This window comes from Monoraphidium neglectum (genome assembly GCF_000611645.1).
Source record: "Monoraphidium neglectum strain SAG 48.87 unplaced genomic scaffold scaffold00404, whole genome shotgun sequence".
Classification (NCBI taxonomy): domain Eukaryota; kingdom Viridiplantae; phylum Chlorophyta; class Chlorophyceae; order Sphaeropleales; family Selenastraceae; genus Monoraphidium; species Monoraphidium neglectum.
The window spans coordinates 1-27,772 of record NW_014013224.1 but is presented as its reverse complement, the minus strand read 5'-3'; the positions used below and the strand labels follow the sequence as shown (position 1 = coordinate 27,772).

General features: G+C 62.4%; 8 protein-coding genes across 8 annotated transcripts; 5 read left to right on the top strand and 3 right to left on the bottom strand.

The window, feature by feature from the left end:
* Positions 1-426: 426 nt before the first annotated feature.
* Positions 427-3,007, bottom strand: MNEG_3276 (phosphoglucomutase; the record flags this gene model as incomplete). The annotated part of the gene is made up of 6 exons (XM_014048254.1): positions 427-813; positions 923-1,046; positions 1,244-1,344; positions 1,621-1,838; positions 2,235-2,553; positions 2,987-3,007. 6 exons carry the CDS (start codon positions 3,005-3,007, stop codon positions 427-429), a joined length of 1,170 nt encoding a protein of 389 aa, XP_013903708.1.
* An 837-nt stretch (positions 3,008-3,844) lies between these two features.
* MNEG_3275 (hypothetical protein) lies at positions 3,845-6,617 on the bottom strand (the record flags this gene model as incomplete). Its single annotated transcript, XM_014048253.1, has 6 exons — positions 3,845-3,931; positions 4,096-4,367; positions 4,622-4,918; positions 5,175-5,378; positions 5,703-6,206; positions 6,482-6,617. 6 exons carry the CDS (start codon positions 6,615-6,617, stop codon positions 3,845-3,847), a joined length of 1,500 nt encoding a protein of 499 aa, XP_013903707.1.
* A 409-nt stretch (positions 6,618-7,026) lies between these two features.
* On the top strand, positions 7,027-9,910 carry MNEG_3274 (hypothetical protein; the record flags this gene model as incomplete). Its single annotated transcript, XM_014048252.1, has 9 exons — positions 7,027-7,116; positions 7,256-7,333; positions 7,599-7,671; positions 7,793-7,898; positions 8,064-8,178; positions 8,414-8,490; positions 8,715-8,895; positions 9,450-9,539; positions 9,719-9,910. The coding sequence occupies 9 exons, from the start codon at positions 7,027-7,029 to the stop codon at positions 9,908-9,910; spliced, it is 1,002 nt and encodes a 333-aa protein (XP_013903706.1).
* Positions 9,911-14,090: 4,180 nt separating this feature from the next.
* On the top strand, positions 14,091-15,370 carry MNEG_3273 (hypothetical protein; the record flags this gene model as incomplete). Its single annotated transcript, XM_014048251.1, has 5 exons — positions 14,091-14,321; positions 14,584-14,637; positions 14,779-14,919; positions 15,073-15,166; positions 15,351-15,370. 5 exons carry the CDS (start codon positions 14,091-14,093, stop codon positions 15,368-15,370), a joined length of 540 nt encoding a protein of 179 aa, XP_013903705.1.
* A 413-nt stretch (positions 15,371-15,783) lies between these two features.
* MNEG_3272 (hypothetical protein) lies at positions 15,784-17,012 on the bottom strand (the record flags this gene model as incomplete). Its single annotated transcript, XM_014048250.1, has 5 exons — positions 15,784-15,803; positions 16,059-16,195; positions 16,377-16,469; positions 16,662-16,863; positions 16,967-17,012. The coding sequence occupies 5 exons, from the start codon at positions 17,010-17,012 to the stop codon at positions 15,784-15,786; spliced, it is 498 nt and encodes a 165-aa protein (XP_013903704.1).
* Positions 17,013-19,896: 2,884 nt separating this feature from the next.
* MNEG_3271 (hypothetical protein) lies at positions 19,897-23,640 on the top strand (the record flags this gene model as incomplete). The annotated part of the gene is made up of 9 exons (XM_014048249.1): positions 19,897-20,021; positions 20,158-20,216; positions 20,357-20,409; positions 20,597-20,623; positions 20,777-20,974; positions 21,283-22,231; positions 22,421-22,741; positions 22,954-23,086; positions 23,304-23,640. The coding sequence occupies 9 exons, from the start codon at positions 19,897-19,899 to the stop codon at positions 23,638-23,640; spliced, it is 2,202 nt and encodes a 733-aa protein (XP_013903703.1).
* A 71-nt stretch (positions 23,641-23,711) lies between these two features.
* MNEG_3270 (hypothetical protein) lies at positions 23,712-24,266 on the top strand (the record flags this gene model as incomplete). The annotated part of the gene is made up of 1 exon (XM_014048248.1): positions 23,712-24,266. One exon carries the CDS (start codon positions 23,712-23,714, stop codon positions 24,264-24,266), a length of 555 nt encoding a protein of 184 aa, XP_013903702.1.
* Positions 24,267-24,755: 489 nt separating this feature from the next.
* MNEG_3269 (isopentenyl-diphosphate Delta-isomerase) lies at positions 24,756-27,600 on the top strand (the record flags this gene model as incomplete). Its single annotated transcript, XM_014048247.1, has 6 exons — positions 24,756-24,908; positions 25,194-25,321; positions 25,639-25,795; positions 26,015-26,228; positions 26,442-27,489; positions 27,552-27,600. 6 exons carry the CDS (start codon positions 24,756-24,758, stop codon positions 27,598-27,600), a joined length of 1,749 nt encoding a protein of 582 aa, XP_013903701.1.
* Positions 27,601-27,772: the final 172 nt, after the last annotated feature.

Sequence of the window (27,772 nt, the reverse complement as noted above, 5' to 3'; positions counted from 1 at the left end):
GGTGGGCATGGAGCGCGCCACACCCTGGGGGGTTGCGGGCAGAGGGGGGAGGGGGCGTGGCGGCGAGCGGTGAGGGGGCGAGTGAAAAGGGGGGCTTGTGCAGGGAGGCCAGGGCGGCTGGCGTTTGGTGGGCGTGACCTGGGGTGCAGCTGCACTAAGGCAACATGTGCCTGCGATAAATCCCGGCAAATCGGATCTCTCCTGCCAGTCCCCACCCCGCAATAGAGCGCAGAGCTGCTCGTGCCGTGCTGCTTCTCGTGCCGTGCTGCTTCGCGTGCCTGGCCAAACTCCTGGCACAGCAGCCCCCCCGCCTGCGCGCTCCGATCGGTCAACCGACTGCACTCGCTGTGAGGAGCGAACGCGTAGCCCCCTGCCCTGCCACGTTGCTCGACCACCTCCACACCGACAGGCACACCCCAATCAGCTCTACCAGCCCACGATCCAGGCCTGCAAAACCTGCGTCCCCTTGTCCCCCCCTCCCGCAAGCACCTTGAGGCCGTCCTTGAAGTAGGGGATGGCCTGGTAGTTGGCGGCGATCATGGCCACGCTGTCGCTGGGGCTCACAAAGTGCTTGGCCCCCAGCACCATGTTGCGGTCGCCGTCACCGTCAGAGGCCGCGCCCAGGGCGGGGGCGCCGTCCGCCCACATGGTCTCGACCAGGTCGTGGGCGTACGTCAGGTTGGGGTCAGGGTGGCCGCCACCAAAGTCGGGCAGGGGCAGTTGAGACGCTGCGGGTGGCTCAGGACGGCTGCGCGATGCGGCGGGCCAAGGGTGGTGCGGGTCTCGCACGGCGGGGTCAAGGTGCCGGCGTTCCTGGACGTGCGCAGGACTGGTGTGATATTAATGGAACTCCTAACGTGGGGAGGAAGCGAACAGCGAATGGAGGCTGCACGACCCCACCCCACGGCATTGGAGTGCGCACCCCGTTGACGACGGTGCCGGCCTTGGCCCCCAGCTCGCCCTCAAAGATGGCCTTGGCGTAGGGCCCCGTGACGGCGTGCATGCTGTCAAAGGTCATGGAGAAGTCGGGGCGGCTCACAAACGCCCTGCATGGGGAGAACAGGCGAAGAGGAACAGCAGCCGGGTTGTGGTGTGGGCAGCGTGTGCCGCCTTTCCACTATTTGCTAGCGCCACAGCTGCCGCACCATCTCGCAACACGTCCACAACACCAGCAGCAGCAGCACGCCAGCGCGCTGCTGCCCGTGACCACGACAGCCGCTGTGCCCCCCTCGGCCCCGCCCACTTGAGTGCGGGGAAGTCGAACACCTCCTTGAGTGTGGCCAGGTAGTCCGCCACGGGGTCCACCACCTCCACCTCAAAATCACCAAACTTGGTCACACCAACCTGAGGGGACGCAGACAAGGGGAGGGAAGGAAAGCTGGGGGTTGGGCATGCTGGGGAGAGGAGGCTGCAGACCTGGCGCGAGTTGATGTGAGACACTGCACGAGCGGCGATGTTGTCACTTGCGACCCCATCACACGGTTGCAAGCACGCGCGTGACCTAGGCCGCCTTGGTCGTCCAAGGCAATCCCATTCAACAGGGCGCCTCCCACATCAGCACGATGTATTCCCCGCCCCACCACTGGCCGACGTGGCCCCTCTGCCTGCCCTCACCCTCACCCTCACACCCCCCCGCCCCGGCCACCCCTCCATCATCACCTTGGAGAGGTCGATGTCCGGGATATCGGCGGTGTGCAGCACGGAGATCTTCTCGGTCTCAGCAAAGATCTTGTCAGTGATCTTCTCGGGTGCCGGCTCTCCGGCCTTGTAGTTGAACTTGATGCCAAAGTCGTTGTCGGGGCCACCGGGGTTGTGGCTCGCGCTCATGATCAGGCCGCCTGGGTGGGGGGTCATGGGTGCGAGCAGATGCATATGCGCGTTGATGTCATTGCAACTGCAGCCAACAAAGTACATGTGCGCTCATGCGAAAACGCACCATTGCCAGTCCAATTCGATTCACACCTTGAAAGCCTAGAGCTGTAGCAACAGGATTTGCAGCAATGTAGCACTTGCCAACCCCCTCGACTGCTACCATCAGCAGCGATTCCGAAGTGGCCCCACTAAAATCGTCGGCCTGAACCATTCACTGCCTGATCCCGAGACGTGGACAAGCACCGTCACAGCACAATTTGCACAAAGCACAATGTGCGCAACTCCGCCGCCTGCTCCCTCGTCCCGTCCAAAGAAATCATCCCAGCCGCCCCACGCTGCGCCCCCAGCCGCGGCCCACCCACCGTAGAGCTTGTTGCGGCGGATGACGGCGCTCATGGCGGGCGTGGCCATCAGCGCGTCGCGCCCCACCACCACCTTGGCAAACCCGTTGCCCGCCGCCAGCTTGATGATGGTCTGGGCCGCCTCCTTGCCGTAGTAGCGGCCGTCACCCCCCAGCCCCAGGGTCTGGCCCTTGACCTCGTCCCCCAGGGCATTGAACAGCGACTGCACCCAGTTGGCCAGGTAGTTGGGCTTGGTGAACTCACGCGTCTTCTTGCGCAGGCCGCTGGTGCCGGTCTTCTGGCCCTCGTAGGGGGTGGTGGCCACCTCCTTCACGGCCACCTGGGAGGGAGGGGGGGAGGGGCAGCGGGGTGAGGGACGTGTTCGCGCAGGTGATGCGGCAGGGGGGAGGCGCGAGCCGATGGGGGGGGCAGCTGCGAGCACCCCCGCTCGGGCGCCCAGCCACGGACGAGTGCCCAAGCAGCGCTCTGCGGCCGGCAGCTGGCAACATGGGGTGATAGAAGTAAGATTCTTGCTGACACAGCTGGCAAGAGCGCTGCCGCGGCACCTGCCATGGGAAGTCGGCGCTGCACTGTGCTGACGACTGAAAGCGCGTCAACGGCCTCGGTGCCGCTGCGTTCAGCGCTGGCACGCCTCACTCCCGCCTGCCACTCGTATGCTTGATTTTAGCTACTCCAAGGCATGATCCTGACCCGAGGCGAGGAGTTCTGATCTGCCAACGCGTTGCACCGACACACTCCCGAGCACGGCTCACCCCGGCAACCGCGGACACCATGATTGCGCTGCGAGAAGGACGCGCTGCCGAGGAAGGGCGGACGACCACTGGCCTGGCACTGCAGGAGTGGGGGGCCGAGAGCACAACAGGAGAGAACCGATGCACCGGGGTCTTGGTCAGCGCGCAATGGGGGCCGATGCCTGGTCGGAAAATGTATCTCCTGCAGTGCAAATCATAGATCAATGGCACCGTGCACTGGATGCTTGGATCGGAAGGGAATGAAGCCCCTTGTGGACACGCACCGAGCACCCTCAGCAACACGCCGCTGCTGCGCAGCGCCCCTGAGCTGCATTGTGTGCTGGAGTGAAACACTGGACGACGAGCCGCGATGGGCAGAGACTGTCGCTGCAGAAGCCCGGCCACTCCGATATGGCCAAAGCGGCGCAGGGAAGAGTGCTGCAGTGATGTGATATCGTTTACAACGCAAAATTCGTTCGATCGCGCCAGCCAATGAAGCCCCACAGACCGTTCAGCGTTCGGGGCACCCGGTGCCACTGCGCGCTGCTCTTGGCTCATCTGTCTCCCGCTAGCGTCTCAAGAAGATCAAGGCGCTGCCCGCAAGTGCCCCATTGGCCACGACGGCTACTCCGAAGGTTGCTTACGTGTTGTTGTGCAGCTGTTACTTGTTGTGGATAAAAGGCCGCTGGCCTGGGACTGGGGGCCAACGAGGCGCCGCGATAGAACCGACCCCACCCCCAGAGCACCCTGGCGACCGTTCACCGCAGACAGTCCAGCGGAAGCAGACGAACACGGTTTCATTGCAGTGGCAGCTTACTGGTCGCTTCACCAATTGATGCAAGCAGCCCTTGACGACGCGTAGCGTGCCGCTGCGTTCGCTCAGCCCGCCGTGCGTGCTGGGCCCCGGGCGGCCGCCTCCCTCACGCGGGCCACCAGGTCGCCCTTCTCCACGATGCCCGCAGTGTCCTGCGGGGTTGGGAGCAGAGGTCGCGCTTTGTGCATGACAATCGGTACCCTGATACACACATCAGTGGGAGGAAGCGCGCCCTTGTGATCTTGATCACGGAAAGCATGCAGCATCCTGGACTGCCAAAGTGCTTGCCCAGGCCCATTGCCCATCCCCTGTTCACCTGCCCGCGTTCCTGCAGGAACCGCCGCAACTCCTTGATCGGCCATGATGCGTAATCAGTCACCCCGCCTCCCCCACTGCCGCCGCTGGGTGGGGCTGCCGCCGTAGCACCCGTGGTTGGCACTGCTGCAGAATCCGCCTCGGGCGCTGCTACCGGTGCAGCTGCAGCTGGTGGGGCTGCTGGTGGTGGCTGCGTCCGCACGACTGCCGCTGCCTTTGGCTTGTCGTCGTCGTCACTGGCAAACATGTCATCGTCGTCGTCAACGTCAACCGCTGCATGCATGATTGCATTGGGCCAATTCAAGGGTGGAGGGTGGAGGGTGGGGGGATGGTCAAGGTGAACGCTCACGGACGAGGCTGAGCGGCGCCGGTGATGAGCGCGTCTGCTAACCGAGAAAGTTATGCAGCCGCAGCCTTGAATCAAGCGGGTTCGGCTGTCGCTCTTCTCACATAATCCTTCTGCGGCGTATGCATCCAGATCCCACGCTCTGCCTGAAGCAGGGGCGCATAACCCCTCCAGCCCTCACCTGGCTTGCCGCCGCCGTCCTCCTTGGCGCCGGCCTCCCCCTCCACCTCTGACCGCGGCAGCGTCAGCGCCGCCCAGCGCCGCAGCTGCTCGCAGGTCGCGCCGTAAACGTCCAGCTCCCCCGCGCTGACCAGCATGTCAGCCAGTTCAGTCAGCCGCTGGAAGCCCGCCTCGTCCGACGCGCCGCCCGCACCGCCGCCGGCAGAGCCTGCGCCCGCGCTGCCGCCCTTCGCCGCGGCCTTGGCGGCGCGCTCCGCCTCCAGCTTGGCCAGGCGGGCCTTCTCGCGCTTGCCCATGGCTGGTGGCGGAACGGGTGGAAGGGTGGATGCACGGGTGCAAGGGTGAGTGTGCGGCTGCCTGGGTAAGTGGTGGGTGTGCGCGTCGAGGGGCGAACATGTACAGGGCGGGGGAGGACGGGCTGGATCAGCTGCAAGGAGTGCTGACCCTATACTCCTGAAAGGCAGGCTCGCGCATCAGTGGGGCCTCCACGGCTGGTAGATACCGCTGCGCTGCGATCGAGAGAGCCCCTGCACCCCGCTGCCCTGTGCGCTCACCCTTCTTGGGCCCCGTGTCGCCCCCGCCGCGCATCCGCTTGAGCGCCGCCGCGACACTCTCCCCGGCCTGCATGAGACGCGACATCTCCAGCTGCGCGCGCGCCACCTGCGCCTCACTCAGCGCGGGCGCCGCCTCGGCCGCCTTCATGGCCGCGTGCTCCGCCTCCACCCTGCGCCTCAGCTCCTCACTCACGGGTGCCTTCACTGCAGGGGGGGGAGGTTTTGGGAGTAGCGATGGGGGTGAGCAGGAGGGGGGAAGGGAGGGGGGAAAGACACAGCTGGCTGCAGCAGCTGGCCATCATCACGTGAGTCCTGCTACTGCACGCCTCCATCCTACTTGCCACCTATGCTGCAGCAATTCAGGCGTCTGCACTCGACTCAACCTGCCAGGGCATGCTGGCAGTGTGCTGTATACCACACACCGCACCCTCCAGCTGCCGCACAGCCTGTCCATCCCCCAGCAGCCCCAAGCGCCATTGTTCTCTTGCCTCACACCGACACACGCAAATGTGCCCGCCAGCGGCGCACCCTCGTCGCTCCTCAGCCACTCGTCCTGATCGTTGGGGTCCTCCTTGTCGAACACAAAGTTGCCCTCCTCGTCAAAGTGGCCCTCACCCCGCTCCTCGTTCAGATTGAACGCCGTCAACGGCGCAGCGTCGCCGCCCGGCAGCTCCGCCACTGCGGCCGCAGCCTGACCGCCGCCTTTCTGCGCGCCGGCCGGCCGTGCGCCGCCGCCGGGAGGCTTGCCTGCCGGGGCGCCCCCCTTTGGGGACTTTGCGCGGCGACCGCCGCCACCGGCCTGCCCCTCATCCTCCTCGCCGTCCTCCTCCTCCTCCTCCTCCTCGTCGCCCTCATAGACTTCCTCGGCGGCGGCGATGTCATCGGGCAAGTCGGTGTCGCCAGGCGCCGCCGCGCGCCGCCGCTGCGCGCGCTTTGTGTGCGCCATGCCCACGAGGCTCTCCTTGACGGGGCCGCCCTCCTCCTCCTCAATCTCAGCCAGGGTCTTGCCCTTGAAGGCCTTCCTGGTGGTCACTGCGGGGTGGCACAGGGGGCGGGGATGGGCGGGACACGAGGGGGGAGGGCTCCAGGCACATGGGTACAGACGCTGCCTACGGCACGCAGTACAAGAGATGCTGTGACGGCACGAGGCTGTGACGGCATGAGGCAGGTCGCAGGATGCAGTCCTGCCCAACAAGCCGTGGTGAGCAGCGCGCAGCGGCCTTGCAAGTCCGTGGCGCAGCAGCTGGCGGTGCGCAACCGCTGCGCCCTGCAGTCTTGCCCAGTGCGCCCGTCAATCCCCCGCGCACCTGGTCCAGTACCAACAGGGGGCAGCCCCTTCTTCTCACGCTTGCGGCGCTGTTCATCCTCCAGCGCCTCTTTGATCAGGCGGTCCGTAAGCTCATCGCGCGGCCGCTTGCTGACTTCTGGCTCTGGCATCGACATCGCGCTCGCCGCCGTGCTGCCGCCGGCAATGCGGACAGCGGCGCTGTGCGTGCGTAAGGGTTGAGATGATCAGAAAGCCAACAATATATTTGTCATCTGCAAGCTAGGTCACGGCTGGCTCGCCCTGGGCTTGGCAAAATGTTTGAGATCAGATCACAGACAGCGCGCTGTCGCTTGTATGTAGCGTTATAATTGCTGCCAGCACAGATCCTTTGACCCCAGATGTATCTGCTGTGAAAGAGATCGGTCCACGTCACTTGTCCAGTAGTCACCCCTCTCACTGCGAGGCGATCAACACAACACACACCCGTCCATCAGCGTAAAACGCGCATCGTATTGTATTTTGATCAGACAAAGCACTGCGATACCGACACACCCACCAGATCCAACTAGATAGAAGCACCCAAGCATGGCAGCGGTAGACGAGGTCCTCGCGGCCCTCGAGCAGGCGCCACAAGGCGATGAAGACGCCAAGATCGAGGCGCTCAAGGGGCTCACGGTGCGCGGCGCCCGCCACCCATGCCCGGCACCGTGACCTCTCCCCACGCCCCACGCTGCTTCCGACAGGCAGCCGGATCCCCTTGATCAGCACCTCTTGAGTGATCAAAGCGCAAACACTCACATCTGTGCTCTCGTAGGCCTTGATCGACCCGGCGGACGAGTCTTACGAAGTGCAGCGCAGCGCAGCTGGGCGCGTGCTGCACGTGCTCATGCAGGTGCGGAGGGGCACCGTTGCAGGCGCGCCATTGGATTGGGCAACAAAGCACGTGGCAACACACGCCTGGCCACCATTTGCGTCTGTATGGGTGGTATCCACCATCATTACCATTGCACATGGTATTCTTGCAATAATCTTGCCATGACCTCACTGTGACACTGCCACGGCTGCTCCACCGCCCCTCCTCAGCCTGCCAAACCAGAAACCCCTCAGCACACAGCGCCACCCTGCCCGCGCGCCCGTGCCGCACCCAAACCCCGCAGCTGCTGGAGGACGACTCCCAGGCGGTGGTGGTGGAGGCGGCCAACAGCCTGGCGGCGCTGAGCGACCACGCCGGTGGGTAGCGGCCGCACGGACCACGCGCAGTTTGGAAGCGCAGCTTGCCTGCACACGGGTGTGATCACCAGCAGAACCGAACCACGATGGTGCTGAGCACCCCCTCCTCTGCTGCGGCCAGGCGTTGTGAAGGACCGGCTGGAGGCGGGCCACTTTGCGGCCACCGCGGAGAAGGTGGCGCTCAACCCGGTGCAGGAGGAGGTCGGGGAGCTGGAGGGCATCTTTGGGTGAGGCCTGCGCCATGGCGCTGCAACGCTGCATGCGGCCAGGCCCTCTGCAGCCCTCAGCAGCACCCGGTCAGCCCGCCTGCAGTCCTCCACCTTTTCCACCCCTGGCCTCTTGCCCCTCACCCTCACCCTCACCCTCACCCCGCCCCCCGACAACCCCAACAGTGTGTTGGTCAACCTGCGGTTCAGCGAGAGCGAGCCGGTGGCGGTGGCAGGCACCGAAGCTCTGGCAGCGCTGACGTCACTCAACCGCGCCAACACCATTACGCTGCTGCATGAGGTGGGCGGCAAGGAGGGGACGGCTGGCTGGCTGCGCGGTGTCTGTTCTGGGGCCAGAGAGTCACACTCGCTGCATGCTATGACGCCCTTCGATTTGCGCTGTCTGTTCGTCAGCTCGCACGCAGGAAGGCGTCAACAGGCAGCAGCACACGCACTCACGGCTGCTGCCGTCTGATTGTTGTGCCTTGGCCCCAGGTCTCCCCCTCATACCCGTGCTGCCCCTGTCCTGATCCCAGGTGGTTCACCGCCTGGGCCAGGGTGAGGCGCGCGCCCTGGGGGCCCTGGACGACCTGGTGGTGGGCATAGACATCAGGTGGGGGGGCGCGTCAACATGCGTGTTTGTGTGTGTGTGTGTGTGTGTGTGTTTGTGTGTGTGTGTGTGTGTGTGTGTGTGTGCGCGCGTGCGTGTGTATGTTTGTGCGTGCGCGCGTTTCTTGCGCCTGTGGGGTCGAAAGAAATAGCTGGGTGGGGCTGCTGCACCTGCTTGCCCGCTGATGACCCATGCCATTCGCCCGTGCGCCCCCCTCCCTCCCCAAGGGATGACGTGGCCGTGCTGCTGGACCAGGCCCTGAGCCCCGCCCTGGGCTTCCTGCGTACCGGCAGCCCGGCCGACAAGGCGGCGGCCGCGGCGCTGCTGGGCAACATCGCCGAGGGGCGGCGCGGGGCGGCTACGTACCTGGTGGCGGAGGGCGCGCTGCCGCTGGCTGCAGAGCTGCTGGTCACAGGCAAGGGGGGAAGAAAAAGGCGGGGAGATCGAGGTCTGGGGGAGAACCCCGCACTGGCATGATCACTGCTTCTTGCTCAATGGATGCTGCATGTTGTCACAAGCCGTTGGCTATGCCTGCACGTCTGCCCTGTAGGTGCGGCCATAGGTTTGTGGCAGCACGCAGAGCGAGCTGCAACATACGCTGTCCCCCCTGACGATCATCGCCTCCCGTAATGTGGTCGTCCATACCCCTCCCCAGGCGACCTTGATGCGCGGGACGTTAGCGCTCACCTGGTGTGGGTGCTTGTCAAGGTGGGTGCAGGGGATGAGGAACTCGTTCGCGCAGCCGGGTTCAGGGTCCTCCGGCATTGCGACGGCCTTGTCTGCACGAAATCACTCCTAGCTGTCGTGCCTATCAGTCGCCGCAGGCATCTCTGCATCATCACTTGTCAAAACGGCAGCGCAAAAGCACCATGATATGATTGCTCAACAGCAACTGTGCTGCCGCACCATCATCCTGTTTCTTTGTCCCACCTTGTCTCCTCCCCTGCACAACTTGCTGCCAGGACGACCGCAAGCTGCTGTCCCCTGCCAAGGCCGCCCTGGGTGTGTCTGGCAAGCAGCTGGTGGAGCCGCTGCTCGACCTCGTGGAGCAGGTGGGGGGGGAGGGGCCACTGGGGGCAGTCCGCAATCTAAGAGGGTGGAGCGGCTGGGACTGCGGCGAGACAACAGCGTGCGTGAGGCAGGCTGCGGCTGCGCGGATGCTTTTCACAGTGCTTCCCAGTGGTCCCCCCAGACAACATTTTGTCACCAACCCCATCGACGTCGCTGCCAGAGCGAGGGGCATGCACAGGCGGAAGCCGAGGGCGAGGGCGAGGAGGAGCCCGAGGGCGACATCAACGTGGTGGAGAACGGCGACAGCGCGCTCCTGCTGCTGCGCGCGCTGGCCGCGCAGGACCCCGATGTCACGCAGGCCCTCAAGGGTGAGGGCGGCCTGCTCACCACTCGCAGCTGCGCGATTATGTAGCGGCGCCCCCGTGCAGTGCACAACCAGGCGGGCTTTCAGGGCTGGGATGCTGCCAGTCGGAAAGGGGCCAGCTCATTGAGCTGGCCTAAGTGCATGGCTGTGTTGCTTTCAACGCCAGCTTCAGTGGTCCCCGGTAGTTCGTAACAGCAGGAGCGAACGCGGTCATGCAAACAAAGAACCATCGCACGACCTGTGATGGGCACGGGAGGGCTCACGTACATTGTACCTCGAGGGGCCAGGCGAGGTGCGTGTGGCGGCTGTGACGGCAAACGCGGGAACAAACACAGTGTGGTGCACAACGCAGCCTGAACCTGGAAGCTGCACCAGAGAGACATGCAACACAAAGGGCTTCAGCTGCCCTCACCTGCCAGGAGCTGGACGCTCCTGCTCAGCGCACAATCAAGGGGTGGGATAGGGCGCTGCGACCTATACTCGTGAACTGGGTGACGAGGAGATGTCACTTTCCATGGCTCCGTTCTACTGCTTACAGGATGTTTGCCAAGATGCTGCCGTGGTCCTGTTCATGAGCAACTGTTTGTGGGGAGTGCGTCGGACAGCTACACATAATACATGCGACAGCCAAAACCCAGGTGTCCCCCCCTTCTGAATGGAATGGTCGACTGTATGTGCCGTGTCAAATGACACGCTGTGCGGGTGATAGAGGGCAACCGGCCACTGTCGGCCCTTCCATGCGCCGGTTGCGAGTGGTTGCAGGTCTATCATTTGAGCCTCTGCGTCAAGCTTTGCCCCGCCGTTCTGCACGTGTCCGAGCCACCCCGCCTTGAAACGTGGGCTGCTGCCGGGGACCAGGTCCGGCATGTTGCAGGCCCTATCTCAGTGTGAGGGACTTGAGTCGCGCTCACGAGAGCCCGCTTGCCCTCGCCTCACCTCCAACTCAGGGCCCACTATTACTCGCGCCTTACCTCGCTGCTGTGCTCAGCCATGCTCACTGCCTTTTCACCTGCGTTGCTTGCGGTGCACAAACTCAGCGACTCAGACCAGCATCTTACAATGGGGTGATTTCGGGAGTACAGGACTACAAAATCCCTGCACAATGCTGCACATTGCTGCACATTGCCGTATGATGACTGTCGACAGAACGAAGCTGCGCGTCCGTACGGTACTGCACTTCGCAGCAAAGGTTCAGGGCCGATCAATACTATCTTAAATTTTGCTTTCGCAACAAAACCCACGCGTCACCCGTGTTAGGCACACACTTTCAGAGAGGCGGTGTAGAGCTAGATCCAGCTGGAGGCGAGATGAAGGGCGTGCTGTGGAGCATAGTCGTGATGCTGGTTTGCACTTCTGTTGGGGACGCAAGAGAGCTGCAGCAGGGTGAGTGCCGCCGTTTTTGGCAGGCGCGGCGCATCTCACTGCATGTCGCCTGTCAGACCCATGCACAGGCTGGGTGCAGCAGTTGAGGGTACCCTTCTGCACTTGTGGCCACCAGCACAGCCATTGGCCCTTGATCTTGTTGAGCTGTTGCAATGAAACCAATCGGCGATGAGTGATTGGTGATTACTCCCCACTCCATACAGCGGCCCCTGCTGGGCCAGCCGCAGGCATGTGCGACACGCCGATCAATCAGCTAGCCTGCAGAGTAACGGACGACGGCTTTGTGACCAACATCTGGTTCGGCGCCTGGGGCAGCAAGTAAGTAGATCATTGGGCACTGGCGCACTTGTGCTTGTATGAAGCTTCAGTGTTTTCACAACGCTGCCATCCCCCCCGCATGGGGCCACAGCCAGCAACACGATCACCCCTTGCACACCACCGCCCCACAGTAAGGAGGCATCCTGTCCGCCCAACACAGCCAAGGCTGGGAGGCCCACCTGGGGCAAGCCAAGCCCCTTGTCTGCAGCCTGCGCCGACGCGTCATTCCCAAATCCTGAGGTAGATGAAATTTTGGCGCTCCCCAACACCAAGCGTACCATGTCAGTGGTCACCGAAATGCGCTGGGTGGCCAGCAGAGATGGGAGGAGCCTGCGGCGCGTCACGTTTACAATATCACAGTACGACCGTTCGCTCGAGGGCCTCGTGGATGGCCCAACCAAGACACTGACCTGCGGCGACACAGTGAGTGGGGAGCGCTGCTGGAGAGATGCTTTGAATTTGTGATAATGGTGCGACTCTTTTGTGCGCTTGCAGCACCAGGGGGAAACAGCATGACAAGCCCAGCCGCAGCAGGTCTTCACTCCGCCCTTTCTTGCATGTCCTCAACCCCCCCTGCTTATGGCTTGACCACCCTGATTGCAAATGCAGGCCACCCAGCTCGCTGGCAACCCCAGCAATGGGTGGAGCGCCCCCAAGGGCATGGTGTTTGGCTCCCTGCGATTCGACTGCAACGGCCCCTCCATCACATACCCCAACCACGTCTGCTTCTTGACACGTGAGCCAGGGTGAACAGGGCGGTGTGTGCCTCGCCTGTGCCGTGCGCCACTGCTAGCAGCGGCGCCAAACAACAATTGTTTGGGTGTGCTGCCTCTTCTCAGCACCTCTCACCCACACACCGCCCACCCTGCCTTTGCCCCACGCCCTCAGCGCAATGGTATCCAAGCGGGCAGGCGTCCAGGACGTGCTGATTTGTCACAGAGGCAAGGCGCAGGGTGCATGTTACTGCTACGCCTGCCTAGGAAGGACCGTCATCATGATGGGACGACCACTCAGCAGCTGCAACCAGCGTTTTTAGGGTCACCTGAAAGCTGTGTCCCGTGGTTGATTTGTTCGCCCCCCGCGAGGCCCATTGCATAATCAACATCAAACCACAGTCAGGCGGATGTGTGCATGAATTTGCATGCCCATGTACAAACGCAGGTCTATCGCCAGAGTACACCCATTGGCAGGGAGGCGGCTACGGGCGAGTGCACGCACGATGTTTCCGTCGTAGCTTGCATTGTTGGTTTGCAAGTAAGAGATTTCTATCCAATATATCAAATATAGCACACGTGAGAATGGAGTCACTGTTCCAAGCCAAGTTGCAAGAGCTATGGTGCTAGGGTTGAGGAATGCACAGAGCAATGGACTGGCAGCACCACAGCCAGATGCACTTGCGCATTGCCAACAGGCTCCAGTCTGTTCGTACCGTACTGCAGTAGTGGATGATGTCGAGATGACGCTCAAAGGACAGCACAACAGACCCACGGACTATCACTCGCATGTTTGCACTTGAGATTTCTCCTGACATGGTAGACTGCGAGAGCCTGAGTACAAGCAAACCACTGAGCGCTTGGTGCTCGTGTCGCCCTACCGTATGGTCAGGTCATGGGCGGCGCCTAGCCACAAAGTGCTCACCTTGTGCGTGCTCATGTGCTTCTTTGTGTGCGTGTGGCAGCAGTCAGCTTCGCACTACGGTACCACAAATTCAACAATGACGCTCTAGCTGCTCCCTAGCTCCCAAGAAATAACTCATGAGACCAGCCGTTGGCACGGCCTCGCAACCGAATGTTTTGAAGCGAAACTGTTATCATTTATATGTGTATGATTGATCAGAGCGACGGAAGGTGCGACAATCGCAACCCAGATCACAATACCGTGGGTCAAACGTGTCGCCGCGCGGCCTGAGCATCTGGATTCTAAATGGATAGCAATGTTGACTTCTCGCCGATGAAGGTGCGCGCAAAGCAAGCTCAACGCTGTGCACTCAACGCCGGCCAGCACGTGATGCAGTCGCGCGACAAGGGAGCGCAACATGGCACATGCTGACATGCTGACATTGCAGGCGGCTGCAACATCAGGCAGGCGGGCAATGCGGGCAGTGGCGCTGCCTGCAGCCAGTCAAGATAAGGAAACGGGCGCAAGTGGCATGCCGCCGGGACCCAGGGCGGTCAAGTTTGCAGCACCACTGGAGCCGGCAGCAGCAATTGACTATTCACTTGGGTCGCCTTCCATCAGCGGCAGTGGAGCAGCATCGTCAAAGCGTGTGGGTTTTGACCTGCCTTCTCAGGACGGAAGTGGCAGCAGCAACACAGCAGCCTGCGACGGCAGCCCCCCCCTTGCGTTCACTGGTGTGTCGCGTCGCAAACAGGAGCAGCTGCAGCGCGAGCAGAGGTGCGCGGGCACGTGGGCACAAACTCTGCTTTGCACCCGGACTGACACTATCATGATTGGTGCTCGTCGGCGATCCTCCCACAGTCATAGACAGTCGCCACCTGCGCGACTCTGTCTCGGACTGCTGTTGCCAATGCTGCTCCAGCTGCTCCAGCTGCTGCTGCTGCTGCCGCGGCCGCCGCCGCCGCGGCTGCTGCCGCGGCTGCCGCTGCCGCTGCCGCTGCCGCCGCCGCTGCCGCTGCCGCTGCCGCCGCCGCTGCCGCTGCCGCTGCCGCTGCCGCTGCCGCTGCCGCTGCCGCTGCCGCTGCCGCTGCTGCTGCTGCTGCTGCTTGTGCTGCTGCCGCTGCTGCTGCTACACAACCTTGTCTTTGTATGCCCTTGTACGATGCCCTGTGCAGCGAGACTGCAAAGCAGCGCAGCAAGTACGACGAGCGGGAGGCCGGCAGAGGGGTGCGTGCCGCAGCCGGTGCGGGGGCCGTGTCGATTCAAGCAGCTTGCCGTTGCACATGGCAGTGCCGCGATCACCTGTAATGCAGAATTGCTGCCTTGTATCGGGAAATGCAACACGCGATATTGCTGAGTAGTGCCTGCCGAGGCGAACTCCCTTGCGCCTGCCGGTGCCCCAGGCGGAGGACATTCCTGATCTGGAGGAGGAGGGCAAGGAGGATCTGAGATGCATGGTGCGCGTCTGAGAAAGCAACTAGCAGCCCTGACTAGCGCTTTGGGTGCTGTCAAGCGTATTACGTGGCAATCCTTTACGGGATGCAGTGTGTACTGGGCGCAACGCGTGTGTACCTGTGCGTATCTGCCCCATGATACAGGTGGCGCAGGCGCCACGAGCCCACCACGCAAGGGTGCAGCAGATTGCTGAGCTGACCGGCGACCAGGCCTGGGTGCCTGCTGGTAGCGGGGCCGGCATCGATCTCTCGCTCCTCACGGCCTGCCTGTGCCCCTCAGACCAGGTGCGCCATCGTGCTGTCCATGGATGAGCCTGTGCCTTTGTAGACCCTTGAAGGCATAAGGGTAATTTTGATTTCGTAACCTACCAATCGCACACCATGCCTCGTTATTGTGCACTTGCAACCCCAATTCACCTGTTTGCACCCTCCTTCCAGGTGCAGGAGGAGGGCGATGACGTGTGGGAGCCGGACCAGCTGCTGGCAGCGCTCAAGTCAGAGTTGCTGGAAGGCGGCAGCATTGCTCGGGATGGTGAGCAGGATGAGCGTTGTGTGCAGGGCGGAGGGGTGAACATTAGTCACTTTGGATGTAGTATTCACTCATGTGCTGTATGAAGTTGGCTCCTGTTCAAGGGTGACATAACCTTGCCCTTGAAGCCAGCTTCCAAACCCTAAAAGCCAGCTTCTATCCAACCCCCGTATACTGCTGCTTGCAGGCAAGGACGAGGTCAGATGACCATGATGTAAACTTTGAAAAACTAGCTCGCTGCCTACTGCAAATTGTATCAACGCGACACCATACGGTAGATGCTGGCCGCTGAGTGGGGTGCATGTGATCCAGAGCCACCAACATAGCAGCTAGATTTGCCGTGCTCCACACCGAGCTCACATCTGGTTTGTGATACTTGGCAACAGTCAGTGGCATGGCCAATGTTGGGTATGGTACATGACCATGTTTACATACAAAAAGACACTCTCTCTAGCACTCGCAAATGACTTTCAAAACTGGGCTGCGCCACAGGGTTGCGCATGCACCGCGCCAATGGGGCGGGATCGCAACAGCAGCTTGCATATGACTCTGGAAGGCTGCTGCTGCTCACTCAAGTCTGTTTGGACAACACATCTTGGACCGTCAGAAGCCATCACCACTCACTCAAAGTCCCACAGGCCTGCAATGGGAGTCAACCGGATGAAGGGGCAAGCAGGGGGGATGGGTTGGCGACGTGCGTGCAGCAAGAGCGGCACAGTCCCTCACACATTGTTGTATTGCAGTGCAGAAACGCCGGTCCACGTATAGAGGCGTGGCAGCTGTGGCAGCTGTGGCAGCTGTGGCAGCTGTGGCAGCTGTGGCAGCTGTGGCAGCTATGCTCTGCTCTGCAAAACAGGCTCCGAACTGAGGGGTATGCCGAGATGTGTGCGCCCACCTGTGTAGCTGACAATCTGCTCCAGCTGGTGGATGAAGTCCACCCCCGTAGCGTACTCCGTCATCATGCCCACAAAGAAGCCGAACATGACCCAGCGCCCGTTGCCAATCTCGTTGCTCGGCGTCCAGCCAAACACCCTGTGGCATAGAGTTATATGCGATGCATTGCAGAGCTTGGCCCATTTATTCCATGAACGCCCTGAATTCCATTGGACACCGCCAGCGCTAATGAAGCAGGTGCCTAACACACTCTGGGCAAACACTCTGGGCCTGTCGCCTATACAGTGACGCCTTGCCGAAAGTGGTGGTGTGCACTCACTGCGCCTTGGTGGTGGCGGCTTCCAGCTTGGCGTCCTCAAAGTACTTGCGGATCTCCTTGGCGCGCTGCCGCTGGTACTCAATAGTCACGGTCCTATGGAATTAAGGGCACATGCATATTCAGGGACAACTTTGAGTGGTGTCTGAGTGGTGTAAAGATGGCGCGTATGGCCGCTGCCGCGATGGACAGCCAGCACGAGCAATGTGCGCCAACCAGTGATGCTGCAGAAGCTGGTTCGTCATACTGCCCAGCAGAAAAATGGTACATTACTGCATCACAACCCACCCATTGCCAGGGGCTGCTGCTGCTGTGAGGGGCGCTGACACGGGCGCCGCTGCTGCGGGCGCGGCCGTGGGCGCTGCCGCCTCTGCCGAATCGTCGAACAGCCGCTTGGGCTGCTCTGGCCGCTTCAGCTCCGGACGCTTGAGCTTGTCGCCCGAGAGTGCGCTGGCGCGCACGAACCGCTGCTGCTGCTGGGGCGAGTGCCCTGTTTGATTTGTGTGCACGAGCGAATCGGCCGTGAGTTGTCTGGGCTAGCCCGCGTTGTGCATACAACCGTTTATTGCTCAAATGTAGCATTTTGCTCTCACCAGCAGCTGCAAGACGGCCACTCCGGGCGCTGCAGAGGGTCCGCATCGTGTGGCTGGAGACTGTGCGACTGGAGCAGTGAACGTGACGGAGCAAAGGCTTGAGAGGCTTTTGCGATGATGTATGCGACCTATCGTGATCGGTGTAGAGAACATGAAGACTAATGATTGCTGTATTGGCTTGGCACTGGTCGGGACGTGTCACTCCTCTTCTGCTTCCGCACGACCATGGCGGTGCAGCTGCGTGGTATCAAGTACGCTTGGTTGCGTGTCAAATACTTACTCGTCCTCTTGACCGAACAGGTGTTGCGCACGCGGGGAAGCCCCACCAATCTTCCTGAAATCTGTTCAGACAGTGTTGTAGTGGGCCAGAGCGGGCATCTAAGGACCCGCAGAGTGGATATAGTGAGCAGCTTGGACTTGTGGACTGCCGGCATTGTCCTCAACAGGGCGCGCAAGGCACCGCGCACAGCGCATCACGTACTGCGTTGCTGCAGCGTACGCAGTGGTGCTCACTTTGGCAGCACAGGCTGGCGGGGGGTGTTGTAGAGCGGCGTGGGGGGTGGCGCACCTATGTCCCAGCAGGGCTCGACGGGCGGCGCGCAAACTGGGACTGTAACGATGGCACCAGTTGCAGGTGCGGCTGCTGCACCTGTGTGCTTGCCAGCTGGGACTCCCAGCCTGTGGCGTGTGCTGCAGCCTGTCAGATATGCGTGTTGAACACAGACCAGAACCGCTGCTGCCTGGCGCCTGTAGATGCGGTGACCCTCAAGCTCGTGCCAAAGCGCAAGAAAAAGAAGGTGCGGGACCCCTGGTACCCAAGACGTAGCATCAGCCTGGGCTACGAGATGGTGCGGTGCGCCGTTGTCATCACACAAGCTCGTCGACTGTGCGTGTTGCCACCTGATGAACCCCATCATTCATGCTGAATGACAACTGTGGTCACAGAGTGTCAAGTGGGCAGAGGGCATCCCCGAGGTGGATGAGTTTGCTGGCAAAAAGAAGTCCAAGAGTGAGCATGGACGGCGTCACGCCAGGCTCAGTGAAGGGCGCAATGGTTTGTCATGGGACGCACTGTTTTGGCATGGCGCCGCCTGCTTGCTGGCGAGAAACTGTTCGCGCATCCTTAAGTTTGCATGAATTTGAAGGCAACGCTTCCGACCATCCCCTCCGCCCCACTCTGGCTCCACAGAGTGCTGTATTTTCCACAAGCAGCGGCCGTTTGGGGAGTGGAGCGATGACGAGGACAGCGACAGGGAGTGCGAGTGCGGGCCCGGCGGCAGGCCGGATCAAGAGACCCATCTCCCACAGCCGTGATGCTGGGAGCTCACGCCTGTCGCTGTGGCTGGCTTGGGAGCCCCAGGCTAGGAATGATCGCCCTCTGTGACATGCCTTCCACATTGTCTATTGGACTGAGCCACCCTCAACCTGCGCCGCCATCTGCGCACAATTAACGTTGTTCATGACCTAGTATGTACAGAGATTGCACCTTACTTGTGTCCAAACGCCACAGTCATCTCCACTTCATCACATATCAGCAAAGCGCCCAGCGGCAGCACTCAGACCCAGCCACGGGGTTGGAAAGCAAGCAGGTTCATAGGAGAATTTTGCACGAGCGCAGCTACCGACAGTCCACGAGGCGGCAGTGGGGCGACAACAAGGCACGCGCAGCCAGACGGATGAAGTTGAGTGAGCCCACACGGGTTTGCTCTGGGGAAGGCTGCTATGCACATGTACTTGGACACTGCGCTGATGTAAAGCTTTAAGTTACACTCTTCTGGTCTGCTTGGGCTCAGTAGCAGCTGCAGGCCGCTGTGGAATCCGTGCTCCTCTTTGCGCTGCAGGCACATTTGTTCCAGACACGTGTATCTCAACTACCGTCAAGTCGTAGTCAGCCGTCATTGTCTCACGGGGGACTTGCAGTTGCAAGTGTGTGGCAAGCAGCAGCGTGCTCGACGGGTGTAAGATACCCATGCTTGTACGTGCTCCACCGGGACCCACATTATACATCACATGAGTGTGACGGCGAGTCAACTAGTGTAACAGAGGGGTCGGAGGTTGGGCTACAGGAAGGGGATGCGAGGGACCAAAGGTGCATAGCATGTGTAAACATCGTGAGCTGTAGTGGCTTCCCTTGCTCTTGCCTGTCAGGACTGTGCGACTACAGGAAAAGCGAGAAGGGGTGCAGGGAGGTGGGGAGGGTAGCTTCCAAACCGCCTTGTAGTGCATTCAATCGGCCACCTCATTCCATGAAACCTTCTCTGACATCCTAACAGGTGCTTGCCTCGCTGGCACCTTGCGCGCGTTTGTCGTCACTGGTGTTGATACGATATGGGCCTGTGATCGCACTGAAACGTTGCTGCCGCCAAAAGAGTACTGTGAGGAATAACAACCCATCTTCCTATACCAAGTGATGAGATTGATAATGTATTTCAATGAACAAAATGCCTGTATCCATCCAATGTAAAGTGTCCTGGAGAGATCAACTCGCGGGCCTACACGCTGCTAGTCTTGGACAAAGCGCACCTGCCTGGCCATGACCGTACTCACGCCTGCGCTGGAAGCTGTAATTGAGAGGGCTTTATGACGTAGTACATACCCAGCGCAGCTTCACCAAGAGAAGCGGTTTGGCAGACCTGGTTCGATGAACCTGCTTGGAGCCTGGCACTGATGAGTGCATGGTGATCTGACCCACTCGAAAACCTGTGCTGGAAGTTAACAGAGTTATCTAAATAAGCTGCAGCCAAAGATACGGGGCTTCTCGAGCACCGCGATGACACAGTCAGGCCCGCGGTCCCCTGCTGCGTCCTGAACGCCCCAGCGTGGACGCTCAACGCAGTGCATCCAACGTGCAGAATAACTTTGTGCCACGGCAGCATAACGCCTTGCATCGCTGCGAGCGTGCACCACCCGCGCCCGGCGCAAACTGCGCAATGGACGAGGCGGGGCACTCGGGCAGACAGCGCGGCTTCAAGGAGCGCGTGTCCCATGCGGCGGGCGCCCTGTTCCGTGCAGCGGCTTCAGCTGGCGAGCTGTTGTCTGACCCCTCGCTGCGCAGGTGAGGGACATGGAGCCGCTGTGAGAGTGCGGTGAGCTGTGCAGGCGCACGAGGATCATCATGCACAATATTGCTCAACACGCCGGCGCCACAGCTAATGGCCCATCAACTTGCCTGTACAATGTGTTCGATGCAGGAGGGGCGCCGCCCTGATTATTGATGAAGCGTCAAGGGGCATCCAGGGCATACAGAGAGGTGAGCGGCAGGATGTGCCCTTCGGCTCGCAACAACTGTGTGCGTTTATGGAGGTCGCTTCACGCCGGCTGCCGGGCTGGCGATGTCAGCCGATGGCCCTGAACCTCACAAGCGTTCACCCATTTCACCCCGTACCTCAGGCCTGGAGGAGGGGGCCAGCACGGTGGCAGAGCTGGGCGTCAAACGGGTGCAGGTAGGGTTTGGCGAATTTGCCACTGATGTCACCCTCGCGTGCAGTGGTGCGGGTATAGCCTTGGCTGCTCGCAGGACTTGTCCCACTGTGAATTTTATACGCCCAGCTCTCATTGTAGCATTTCCCACCTGCTTGCTGCTGCAACTCTTCGCCATGCGCCCCCTCCTTGTCCCTCCACCTTTCGCAGTCCGTGCTGAAGGATATCGAGCGCAAGGTGCGGCGGCAACCCTCAAGCACTTTGTGCACGCGCTGGTGGGACCGCTGGCGGACGTGCAGCGTGATCAAACTGCACGCGTCACCAATCGAAGCGCATTTGCGATGCATCGTGCTGTCGTCACTGCAATCAACCCGCCCTCCGCCCTGTCAGGTGTCAGAGTTTCAGCGCCAGCAGCAGCAGCAGCAGCATCACCCGTCAGACGCACCCGAGGCGGGGTTTGATTTCCTGCGGCGCACACCCATGGACATCCAGATGGGGGCTCAGGTGTATGAGGACATGCCCTCTGAGATGCGGTCGCGGCTGTACTATGTCCTTAGCACGCGTGATGACGTTGCACACGCCCTTAAGGTGGGGGGCTACGGGGCTACCGGGCCGCGTGTGCATGTGCGAGCGCATATGCGTGTACGTGTGATTGCAACGTGCGCGCGCGTGTACATGCGACCACTTTTGAATTAGTTGCATGACAGGTGGCGAGCGGACCACTTAAATGCGGCTAGTGGTTACCCTTGCAAGGGTTGGCTGTCGACCCTGTGCATGGGTCTGGAGCCACAGCACAGGGATGCTAAAGTGCAAATGGGTCAATTTGTCAAGCAATGCATTCGCCCGTGTCTTCTGACTACTGCTTGCACTGGTCTGCGTCCCACGTTTCCGTGCAGCAGCAGGCGCTCACAAATGGAGGCACAGGTTGCCAAAGTGGGCCGAAGCATGTCAAGCGGCCCAGCACGGTGCCAGATGGCGTAGTGCTCACTGAGACAGACGAGGGCGGGAAGGGTGCGGAGGGTGAGGGGCTCAGCGTATCAGTGCGGCAAGGTGAAGGCGCTAGCCACGGCTGGGAGCAGCAGGGGCAGCACGTGGCCAAAGCAGCCAGTCCTGTGTGCCAGGATCATCATCGTCTCCTTCAGCAGCAGCAGCAGCAGCAGCAGCAGCAGCAGCAGCAGCAGCAGCAGCAGCAGCAGCAGCAGCAGCAGCAGCAGCAAGAGCAGCCGCAGCAGCACCGGGAGCACGACAGGCAAGAGAGTCCTGAAGACAAGCAGCTTGGGGTCCAGCGGCAGGAGGGCGGTGCAGCATCAGAGGTAGGGGGACCAGAGGCAGCGGAGAGCAGCGGCTGCATGGCAAGCGCAGCATCCATGGAGGAGACGGCCGCACCAAACGGTGACGTGGTCGCGGCCCCGGCGCATGATGGGATCGACTGCGACAGCACCCCCACAAACAGCAGCAGCTGCGGCGACTCTGCGCAAGCTGGTCCAGCGAGCGGCAGCGGGCAGGCGGGAGCAGCTGCAGAGAGTGGCGGCATCCCCTTAGCGCCCCCTCCCTGGGACTTCACCTTCCAGCCGTCCGCCCCCAGCCCGTGGAATTGCACTTCGGCACCAGCCTTCGACGAAGCAGCCGGCATCAGCGGGCTCGGCAATGCTGACGGTGCGCCGTCGCTGCCACTGGACGATGCTCAGGGCGCGGCACGCCCCGCGTCACTTGCAAGGCGGTCCCAGGGGTCTGACGAGTGGGAGGTGCTCGACCGCAGCGCTCTGAGCGGCGCTGTGGGGGACTCTGGCGCAGTCGAGGCACTGGAGACAGTGCGGACGCTGGCACGGTCGATGATGGAGTGCGGTGGGTGGTCTTGATCGGCGTGCGGCGGTGGGCTTGGCACGCTGGGGCTCCCCAATTGACAGGCCTCGTGGGCGGAATCATGCAAGGCTCCACACACTTGATGAGCACGGTTGCCTCCCTCCCCGTGGCGTCCCCACCGGGCAGCACTCAACTGCATTCCACTCCCCTGCTGCGACATGTGTGCCCCAGCCCCGCTGGACGAGGTGCGCGCGAGCCAGGCCGCTTTGTTTGAGGCGATGGTGGAGGTCCCCTGGGTGGAGGGCGCGGGCATCCCGGCGTCCACCGACCCGGACGGCCAATACGCGCGCCTGGTGGCCACGCCGCCCGGCGAGGCAGTGCAGCGCTGCATGGGGGGTGTTGAGCCCGTGGATGACGTCATTGCGAGGGACCTGGGGCGCACCTTCCCTGAGCACCCGCTGTTTGTGGCGGGGGACGGTCAGGCACGACTTGGCCGCCTGCTACGTGCTTACGCGCTGCATGATGAGGAGGTTGGCTACTGCCAGGGCCAGGGTGAGGGGGTTGGGGCAGGCCGTGCGGGTGCGTGTTTGGCGGCAGAAGGCAGGGGTCTGTTCCAAAGCTTTGCCCCTTGCTGGAGTGGCTTCAGCGCCCATCGTAACCCTCACTGACGGCGTCCCTCGTTCAGCAGCACTTCCATATGCACACGCGGCGCCCTGTCATCCTCACGACCCCATATGCACCCTTCAAATGTCAATCCCTTGCAGCCTTTGCTGCGGGCATGCTGCTGATGTACGTGCCGGAGGAGGCCGCGTTCACCCTCTACTGCCGCCTGCTGGATGATCCCCCACGGGGCGCGGGGCTGCGGCGCCTCTACCAGCCGGGGCTCGACCCCCTTAAGTGAGTGCGTTGCGGCGTGGGACTGAGTGGGCTGCAAGGTGGAGGGGTGGCGGCACTGAACTAGTCCTTGGTGGCAGTGAGCACGTGAGGGGTGTGCCGGTTGTTGCAGGAGCCGCATGGCTGTGGTCCTTGCACTCTAGGCGTGCCACCTGCTGGTCATGCCGGCTCTGCATCAACATCTGTACCACACCGCCCATCGCTGGCTTAATTCCCCCAGGTTGGAGCTGTCGCGGTTTGAGCTGCTGCTGGCCGGGCACCTGCCGGCCCTCCACGCGCACCTGCTGGCGGCGGGCCTGCCGGCCGTGCTGTACGCGTCGCAGTGGTTCATGACGCTCTACGCGTCGCCCTTCCCCCTGCACTTTGGGGGCCGCATCCTGGACGTGCTGCTGCAGAGCGGCGACGACGCGGTGCTTGCGCGCGTGGCGCTGTCCCTGATGGAGGCGCTGCAGGGGGAGCTGCTGGCGCTCGACGACTTTGAGGCCATCATCACCGCCGTCAAGGTTCAAAATGGCGGCGGCTGGGAGCGGGGTCTGCGGGTTGGCAGTTGCTGGTGATCTCCCGTGCTTTTTGTTGGGGTCCTTGTGACAGTAGAAGATGTGCGTCAACCTGCCTCGGTTTCTTCACAATGATTGTCACTCATCCCACCCTTGTTGATGCGTCGCCCCCAAAGGTGGCCCCCCTGCAGTGGCCCGTCCACGTGTACCGCCGCGTCCTGGACCGCGCCCTCAGCCAGGACCTCGTCAGCGACAGGGAGCTGCGACAGGCCAAGGAGGCAGCGGCCGCAGAGACGGCACGCCTGGGGCGGCCCGCCAGCTTCTCCACGCGTCGCCTCATGCGCACTCTCACGGACGGCAACAGCGAGCGCGCGGAGCTCACCCCACTGGCCGAGGCTGCGGACGAGGCAGTAGCCGCGGATGCTGCCGTCTCGTCACAGGCAGGCGCAGGGCAACAGGCTGGCGAGGGTACCACGGGCGGCCCCACACTGCCTGCCACAGCCCCTGTGGCCGCGCCTGACGGCAGCCTACTCGCAGCGCCAAGCGCGAGCGGTAGCACGGCGGCAGCGGCGGTGCAGGGCGCGGCCACTATCGGCTCCTTTGTTGACCTGTCAGAGCTGGATGAGTTTGAGACCATCCTCCACGACCTGCACCTCATCCTGCCGGGGGATCCCGATTCCCCTTGAGCACCCTCCCTCTGTTTCGATCCCCACTCCGCCTCTTTCCTCCTATTGTCTGGGCTCCATGCATCATACTTGTCGTTGAGGTTTGGAAACTGTATATGCGCTCCAGGATTTTCAAGACCTCTGCGAGTCCTGCAGGATCAAACCCCGCTACCTGCACCCTCTGCTAATTGGGCCGCAAGCGCCGCATCATGTGTTTGTGGGTGCGCCCCCTTCGTGAGCGATGCGCCATGTATAGGCGCTCCTTTGTAACACTATCTGCACAACATTTTCTTGAAGCTTAGTAAAATCTCGTGCGCCTACCAGACATCCCCAGGACCATCGTCATCAGCCGGCGGTTGCTGTTGCTGTTGCTGTTGCTGCCCAGCGCGCTCAGCACCAGAGAAGGCGAAGCAGCAGGCCTCACTCATGTCACACCATGCGCTTTCAATATGAGAGCGGTGTCACATCCTCACACACTGCGCTCTCTTGTTCTGAGCAGCCCGAGCCGGCATGGGGTCCCTCATCGCCATCCGCTATGACCGTGCGAGCGGCCTCTCGCTGCTGGACCAGCGCAAGCTGCCGTTTGAGACGGCGTGGCTTCCAACGCCGACGCCTCAGGACGCATGGCAGCAAATCAAGGATATGGTTGTGCGTGGAGCCCCGGTGAGGGCGTGGCTCGGCCAGCGCGCGTGGATGGCATGGGCGGAGATCGTGACACTATTCATGGGCATCTCCATTACAGGGCGTGGTAGTCGCAACTTTGCATGATATTTATATGCTACCAAGTGTTCGTGCATTCAAGGCGCTCTCGGGCGCGCCTGTGGCGCCGGCGGCCAAGGGAAAGCCATCAAAACGGCGTGCGCGCCGCTGCAACGCTGCACGCTCCATGAGGGGCTGCTCAGGTACCACTTGGCCATCTCTGACCACCTCTGCCATGGCCTACTGCAGGCCATTGGTGTCACTGGCGCGCTGTCTCTAGCATCTCACCTGACGCGCAACGGCGGCGGCAAGCAGTACAGCAGCGTGGCGGCAGTGGTGGAGGATGTTGAGAAGACCATGGACTACCTTGTGACCAGGTGGGGCCCCGTGACAAATGCGCAGGGATGGCGCCTGCGGAGGGGCACACCACTAGAGCTGGGCCCCAGGGGGCTACTGAGGGACGTGAGACGGCAACTGGAAGTGGTGACGCCTGCGCCTGGTTGATAGCTGGCCGTAGCAGCTGGGGCTGCTGGGCACCGTCTCAGCAGTGTCCCCCCTTGTGATGATGCCATCAATGGACGTACTCTGAATGTATTGAGCCGCAACAGTCAGCAGCTCTGCTGACACGCAATCATGCGGGTTGACACCGGCTGGCTGCTTCCCCCCGCGGCTGCTGTGAAACGCGCGAACACAGCCGCCCTACGGCTGTCAACCTGGCGGACTCTGCCACCAAGCTCAAGGCAGTGGCGCGCCAAGCGGCGGCGGCGGAGGGCGCCACCCCTGAGAGTGTGACGGCTGAGGTGGTGGCGGCTGCGGAGGCGACCCTGGAGGAGGATATCGCGGCCAACAAGGTGGGCCCGGGGGCTGTGTCAGACGGCCTCCGTCCGTTGACGCCTGGCCCTGGTGACATGGGGAGGTGCGCGACCAGACATTCTGCAGAATGCAGGCGAGCATGAACACGGCACATAACGACCGCAGTTTATCAGTACAGGCTTCGTGGGTGTTGCAGCCGACCCTGCGACGTTGATTGGGTGCTGCTGCCCTTCTACCCACCCACCTTTTGCACACAGGCCATCGGCGCAGCAGGCGCCAAAGCGCTGCTTGACGCGGTGGCGGCGCGCGGCCGCACGCGCAGTGGCGGCAAGGTGCGCGTCCTGACGCACTGCAACACGGGCAGCCTGGCTACAGCGGCCTACGGCACGGCGCTGGGCATCATCCGCGCGCTGCACGATGCCGGGGCGCTGGAGCACGCCTACTGCACAGAGACGCGGCCATACAACCAAGGTGGGCGGGGTGTGCGCCGCGGGCTTAGGGTTGAACTTTGCTGGGGCATCTCAACCTGACAGGCAGCTGAGCGTCCTTTGGCAGTGGGTCGTGTGCGGTGCAGCTCCAAAGCGAACATAAAATTGCAGCCGTGGCTTGCGCTACCCCACAAGGGACATTGCAGCACCCGTCATCCCCTGACATCAGCCCCTCCTCTGCCACTCCGCCGCCCAGGCGCCCGCCTGACTGCGTTTGAGCTGGTGCACGACGGCCTCCCCGCCACCCTCATCTGCGACAGCGCTGCCGCGGCGCTGATGGGCGCGGGTGACGTAGACGCTGTGGTGGTGGGCGCGGACCGCGTCGTGGCAAACGGCGACACCGCCAACAAGATTGGCACCTACGCCCTGGGCATCGCGGCCGCGCACCACAGCCTGCCGTTCTTTGTCGCCGCCCCCACCACCACCCTGGACGCGTCCCTGCCCAGCGGCGCAGCAATCGTTATTGAGCAGCGGCCACCGGAGGAGATCACTCACTTCCGAGGGCAGCGCGTGGCGGCGGAGGGCATTGGCATCTGGAACCCCTGCTTTGATGTGGTGCCCGGCAGCCTGGTGGAGGGCATCGTGACAGAGAGGGGCGTCGTGCCGCGCGACCACGACAGCGGCGGCCACGCGGTGCGCGCCTTCATGGGGGCGCTTGGCCTGTGGAGCCCGCCGGCCGCCAGCGGCAACGGCAACGGCAATGGCGATGCTGCGGCTGATGGCAGCGCAGCAGCTGAGGGCGGTGACGAGCCCAAGGCAGTGCTGGGGCGGCCACTGGGTGAGGAGGGCGTGCGCGGCTACGTGGCGGCGCGGCCCGCGCTGGCGGAGAAGGTGGGGCCCCCTGAGGGCGCGGCCGACTGGCAGGTGGAGGTGCGCGCCGACGGCAACATCAATTTTGTGTACCTGGTGACGGGCCCGGCTGGCGGCCTGTGTGTCAAGGAGTCGCTGCCCTACGTGCGCTGCGTCGGCGAGAGCTGGCCGCTGTCGCGCGACCGCTGCCGCATTGAGGCGGAGGCGCTGCGGCTGCAGCACGCGCTGGCGTCGGCGCACGTGCCCCGCGTGTTCCACTTTGACGGCGGCCGCAGCCTGATTGCCATGGAGTACGTAGCACCCCCCGCCATCATCCTGCGTCACGGCATCGTGGCGGGCCTCATCTACCCCCGGCTGGCTGGGCACGTGGCGGCCTTCCTGGCGGCCACGCTGTTCAACACCTCACTGCTGGCCCTCGACTCGCGCGCGTTCAGGTTGGTGGGCCAGCGGGTTTGGGGGGGGGGGGGGCTCTGGATATTTGGCGGGTGGCTTGAAGTGGGTGCGGGAGTGCTTTACAAGGTGGGGCTGTGGTTGTCAATGTTTGAAGTTTTAGACACTGTGGTTGCTGGGGTTCAGGTTTCGTGCTCTCGCCAAAACCAACTGGGGCCCGATCCATGCGCACCCACGTCGTCTCGCCCAATCTATCAACATTTTCTGCTTTGCTTTCCCACCAACTTCTCCGCCGTCCTCCCCTCTCCGCCGTCCTCCCCCCTCCCC